Genomic DNA, 6,000 nt, shown 5'->3' with positions numbered 1-6,000 from the left:
TTTACAAAATTTATGACGGGCGTGTATAGGATAAATAGACAAAGTTTTTTTCCCCTGGTTTCGGGGAGTCCAGAACTAGAGGGCATATGTTTAGGGTGAGAGGGGAAAAATATAAAAGAGACCTAAGGGGCAACGTTTTCACACAGAGGGTGGTACGTGTATGGAATGAGCTGCCAGAGGAAGTGGTGGAGGCTGGTACAATTGCAACATTTAAGAGGCATTTGGATGGGTATTATGAATAGGAAGGGTTTGGAGGGATATGCGCCGGGTGATGGCAGGTGGGACTAGATTGGGTTGGGATATCTGGTCAGCATGGACCGAAGGGTCTGTTTCCATGCTGTACATCTCTATGACTATAACAGACTCACTTATCTCTGATTTATCAATTCAAAAGTCGCAGCTTACAGCAACTGCTGCAGGAAGGTAATTGGTTTTCTTCAGGTTTACTCTGAATTTATGACTACCGAGAGTAGGCAGCCTCTGGGCTGGGAGAGAATCCGCACACTTATTTTTTGTGGCTCTCTCTCGGTCTCTGTGACTTACTTTCAGATCGAAGAAGCTCTGCCACTCAATAACCAATCTCACAGTTGTAAGCACAAGGTTTCTGTTATGGATAATTGTCACCCAACCACAGATCCATTAACGTCTTGTTGCTAATAAGAGCTGCATCAGTACACAATCAGATTGTCTGCAATTTGAACGTCAGTTATTGCTTTTCAAACAGTTGATCAGGTTACTTACTTTCAAAAGAGCAGCCACTCTTCTGAACGTTTTAAAAATAGTCTGCTTTTTCGTCATTTAAGTGCCCAGTTTTTAAAAACCTCAAAAAAAGAAATATACAGTCCTTTCATGGTGAAATTAACAATACATAAAATTTTATCACAAAGGTTTATATGTAATACAGTGTGCGAGTAATTTTTATGCTTTTTGACTTTAGTCCAATGTTCAGTTCCTGGTGTTCCAACTACAACTACGTCTGGTGTTTGGAAGCCTGCATCATTCGGAATGGATACAACAAGCAGGCAACGGTCTGCTTCAGACCCACCAAACCTTCATCCGCCTGTACCTCCAGTTCGAGTAACATCAGCAACAGCAAGTATGTGTCTGGTTATTCATCTCTTATACTTTGGTCAACTTATCTCCTCACTGTTTTAGTTCATATGGATATTGACTGTATTTAATTAAAATGATTTTTATTTGTCTTATTATGCTATTACTATTGATAATGTGATCCAATGTTATACAAACATATTTGATTAATCTTGAATTTGATAGTCCAGTTTCTGGGAAGATAAGTCTCCTAATCTGTAGAAATGAAAGTTAAGTAGAAGGAAATTGATTTCACTACTGGATTTTTTTTTGACAGAAGCATTCAGTACATGAAATGATCAGCTGCAGACAATATGCACAGTGTGCTGGTAGCTGCTTTGCCATAATTTTGGTAGAAGCCGGTAACATGTTTGTTTCTTGGAAGTCTAAAATTCCAGCTGTTTGCTGACAAAATGAAGCCACAAGGATTACAGCTTAAACTGAAATAATTCTATAACCCAAACATCAAAGGACCTGAATGCCAATAACTGCACTCTACCTTAAATTATTAAATATTTTAAAGGTAAAGGGAATATGAATACTTATACTTAATCTAAATCTCCTCTTTCACCCATTTGATTTGTACCCCAAATAAACATTAGCCGGATACTCATCAGAAATTAGCAGAATAACCACTTGGTCTGAGTACTTTTCAAAGATGTGCATAAGGGTTGAGATTTCTTGGGCCATTCGCAAGGAATTTCCTTCAACTCTCTGCTGGCTATGCTATGGTTATATTTCCCCATTTCTACACAGGTGTTGTTAGTATCTTGAGTGTAGTCACCTTGGGTCAGATCACTCCTGTTTTATTAATATTTAGCTCTAGTATCCTGTAACTAAAACTCTTCTGTATTTCTCTTTGCTTGGTAATCGATAGAAGTTTAACTCATTTGTTGACTGAAGGACTCATAACAAGAGGTTTATACATATTTAGCCAGTGCAGCGAATTTTAAAATCCTGCTCAAAAGTGATGTCTCCTTTAGCCAGCTTAATGCAGTTTCTAACCTGCAAACTACAGAACTACACCCAGGGGCTAACTCACCCTATTGAGATTTGGTTGACATTTTATTTCCTGTTGTCCGTCTATTCAGCAGTTTAGTCACATGATGATTTACTGCTTCTCACCATCTGCTTTTTACAAGAAATCTTCTTTCAGAGTAAACTTATTCTTAAAGAGGCAACCATCCCAGGATGAAATGTAGGTTATTTTCTCCCAAAGCACAAAGGCCATCACAGCTGGTACATTTACAAAGTATGTAGAAAGTAAAATGTTACGTACTTGTGAATATACTGTTTTGCACGCAAGTTATTTGTCATAAAATATAGAAATGTCTTAATGACAATTTAGTTTTGGACTGAGCATCTTATTGTCAGCTTTCGCAGTCATTTTTAAAAAAACACAAAAATGTATAAAAACAGCAAATTCTAGAAGTAGCACATTTGTCATTCTCCATGGAGGGAGAAGGACAGAGTTAACATTAAAGAAAAGGACCTTCATTACAAGTCAAAGTACAGGCCAATGTCTGCTGATTTTTAAGTCCGTGTCCGTCAATATCAAGTAATGGTATTGGTATTCTGTCAAATTATTTTTATCAGCTAGTATGTGAAAATTGCTTCCAATTTATTATTTATAAAGTACGATTTTTGTTTTTCAAATTCCATATCCTGATGATATTTTTTGATTATGCCTCACTTGCTCATTGTTCCTGACCTTGCAAGACTTCACTGTTGTGAAACTTTTTAAAATGTAAACTGTTTTACAAAATATTGAATATGTGGTCACCATGGAAATCTTTAAATTGGTTCCGCGTCCTTGCTAATGCCCTCTTATCTCTGATCTGGATTGCATCAGATAATCAGTACTTAAAGTGGTAGTACCTGAGACAAGCTTGGAATATATTTTTAACCAAAGGAAGCTATGCTAATAGTTGGGGATGACAATTATTCTCCTGGACTTTATTTTGCCTTCAAACTATTTTTATCTTTCAGACCCTTCGCCACCAACTCCAGTAGCAAAGACAAGCAGCGTTATTGAAGCAATGAGTCTCCAGGTGAAACAACCACAAGCCCAACAGCAGCAACAAGGTCTTCCACAGCAAGTTGTTCAGAATAAAAAAGCACTGCCACCACCACTGCCACCACAGCCACCATTACGCATTTCACAGCAGAAATCAATAACCAGGTAATAGATTTTTTTATTTTTCGCTTGTGACTATAATCTTTCAGATACACAAACAGTTGCCTGGTAATGCACATCTTGAGGATGGCTGAAAAGAGAGGCATATTGCTGAAGCTTTTTGTTTTATACTCATTATCATTATGGTGGCAAGAACTGTGATAATATTTGAGAGATGCGTGATGGATTATAGATTTGTCCAGATTTGATGGCTGCAGCAGTTAATTCGTCTTCCTCATCTATAAATTATCTTGTGACTTCCATGTTAATGTCTTCATTGTTTGATTCTTGGTTTGAATTCTTTTTCTTGAATCTCTGTATCAATTTCAAATTCTGTGCCTTCTCCCATCTTCTAACACACTTTTTCTCTCATAACGATCAAAAATCATTACAGCAATTATGGCACAAAAATTTATGAAAACTAAAAATAGAAATCTGTCGTGAAAGATGGAAGAATTTATAGTGAATTTACTTAGTTCTCACTCAGTCTATTTGTTCTATATAACAAACAATTTTTTTGTTCAACGAATTTCAACAAACTCCAGCTATCTTTGTTTTTAAGCTCCCCACTTCCTTTGCCTGAATAAAACTGATTAAAGTAAAATGATTGAGGAGAATTGACTCAAAATAATTATGGAAGCTAACTATAATAATTGAATAAGTTATTACACTAATTTTAGAACATCATTGTCACCTGTTCACAGTTCTGATCGAACTTCTACAGTTAAAAGAACATCCACAGTACCTGGATCTGTACAATCACTGCCATCAGGTGAGTAAATATTTATTTAATTAGTAACTCAAGAAGAGATGGCATAGTAAAAATGTCAAAGGACTTGTAATCTCGGACCAGGCCAATTAATGTTCTGGGAATGTGGATTCAAATCCCACCACAACAGCTGGTTCAACAAATAAAAATGGGAATTGAAAGCTAATTTCAATGATGGTGACCATTAAATTGTTATTAAATATCAGAAAAAGCCCATCTGATTCACAAATGCCCTTTAGGAAGGGAAATATGCCATCCTTATCCAACCTGCCTACTCCAGGCTCACAGTAATGTGCTAACTGCTTCTGAAATGACCTAGCATACCATTCAGTTCAAGAGCAATTATGAATGCACAACTAATTCTGGCATTCTATATTCCTGTCTTTTTGGTTATCCATAGTCCGTTTCATTAGAGAATGTCAGTGTGCCTCAGTTTTGACAAGAGACAATAGGTGCAGAAGTAGGCTATTCTGCCCTTCGAGCCAGCACCACCATTCATTATGATCATGGCTGATCATCCTCCATCAGTATCCTGTTCCTGCCTTATCCCCATAACCCTTGATTCCACTATACTTAAGAGTTCTATCCAACTCTTTCTTGAAAGTATCCAGAGACTTGGCCTCCACAGCCTTCTGGGGCAGAGCATTCCACACACCCACCACTCTCTGGGTGAAGAGGTTTCTCCTCAACACTGTTCTAAGTGGCCTACCCCTTATTTTTAAACTGTGTCCTCTGGTTCGGGACTCACCCATCAGCGGAAACATGCTTCCTACCTCCAGAGTGTCCAATCCTTCAGTAATCTATACGTCTCAATCAGATCCCCTCTCAGCCTTCTAAACTCAAGGGTATACAAGCCCAGTCCCTCCAATCTTTCAACATAAGATAGTCCCGCCATTCTGGGAATTGACCTCGTGAACCTACGCTGCACTCCCTCAATAGCCAGAATGTCATTCCTCAAATTTGGAGACCAAAACTGCACACAGTATTCCAGGTGCGGTCTCACCAGGGCCTTGTACAGCTGTAGAAGAACATCTTTGCTTCTATACTCAATTCCTCTTGTTATGAAGGCCAGCATGCTATTAACTTTGTTCACTGCCAGCTGTACCTGCATGCTTGCTTTCATTGACTGATGTACAAGAACACTTAGATCTCGTTGTACTGCCCTGTTACCTAACTTGACTCCATTTAGGTAGTAATCTGCCTTCCTGTTCTTGCCACCAAAGTGGATAACCACTCATTTATCCACATTAAACTGCATCTGCCATACATCTGTCCACTCACTTAGCCTGTCCAGGTCACCCTGTAATCTCCTAACATCCTCCTCACATTTCACCCTGCCACACAGCTTTGTATCATCAGCAAATTTGCTAACATTACTTTTAATACCATCATCTATATCATTAATGTATATTGTAAAAAGCTGCGGTCCCAGGACTGATCCCTGCAGTACCCCACTGGTCACCGCCTGTCATTCCGAAAGGGAGCCGTTTATCACTACTCTTTGTTTCCTGTCAGCCAACCAATTTTCAATCTAAGTCAGTATTTTTCCCCCAGTACCATGCGCCCTAATTTTGCTCACTATCCTCCTCTGTGGGACTTTATCAAAGGCTTTGTTCACCTTTTGTGCCCAGTTGATTAGCTTATGACAAGTAAACTAAGTTTACCTTTTTTGTTTATCTCATCAGTGCAACTTACTTCGACACAAAATATTAGACATTCTTGCTCAACTTGATAAAACTTACAAACAGATGTGTAAAAAGTTGTAATACAGGTATCGCCCATTTTTTGAACTTTCGCTTTACACAAATTTGTTTTTACAAAAGACCTACTTTAGTATCTGTTTTTGCCAACTGAAAGAGGATTTTCACTTTTATGAGAAAGCACGCACAGTGCGGGTGGCACTGCCAAGCCCTTCCTCAGGAACTACACTCAACATCTCAGATCAAGCCGCTATAGCCTTGAACTG

At 38.4% G+C, this 6,000-nt stretch overlaps 1 protein-coding gene across 4 annotated transcripts in view; it reads left to right on the top strand.

Moving 5' to 3' along the window:
* asap2a (ArfGAP with SH3 domain, ankyrin repeat and PH domain 2a) overlaps nucleotides 1-6,000 on the top strand; it is a 193,727-nt gene that overhangs the window by 173,055 nt on the left and 14,672 nt on the right. For 3 of the 4 annotated variants that reach the window (XM_043678183.1, XM_043678192.1, XM_043678210.1), the window contains 3 exons: nucleotides 938-1,096; nucleotides 3,079-3,271; nucleotides 3,946-4,037. In XM_043678183.1, coding sequence (XP_043534118.1) covers nucleotides 938-1,096; nucleotides 3,079-3,271; nucleotides 3,946-4,037 — 444 coding nt within the window. The remainder of the gene's footprint in view (nucleotides 1-937; nucleotides 1,097-3,078; nucleotides 3,272-3,945; nucleotides 4,038-6,000) is intronic. The other variant, XM_043678201.1, reaches the window with a different exon arrangement.

Source organism: Chiloscyllium plagiosum, chromosome 3 (genome assembly GCF_004010195.1).
Source record: "Chiloscyllium plagiosum isolate BGI_BamShark_2017 chromosome 3, ASM401019v2, whole genome shotgun sequence".
Lineage (NCBI taxonomy): Eukaryota > Metazoa > Chordata > Chondrichthyes > Orectolobiformes > Hemiscylliidae > Chiloscyllium > Chiloscyllium plagiosum.
Note: the sequence above shows the minus strand (reverse complement) of the source record. Positions and strands in the feature narration are given on the sequence as shown.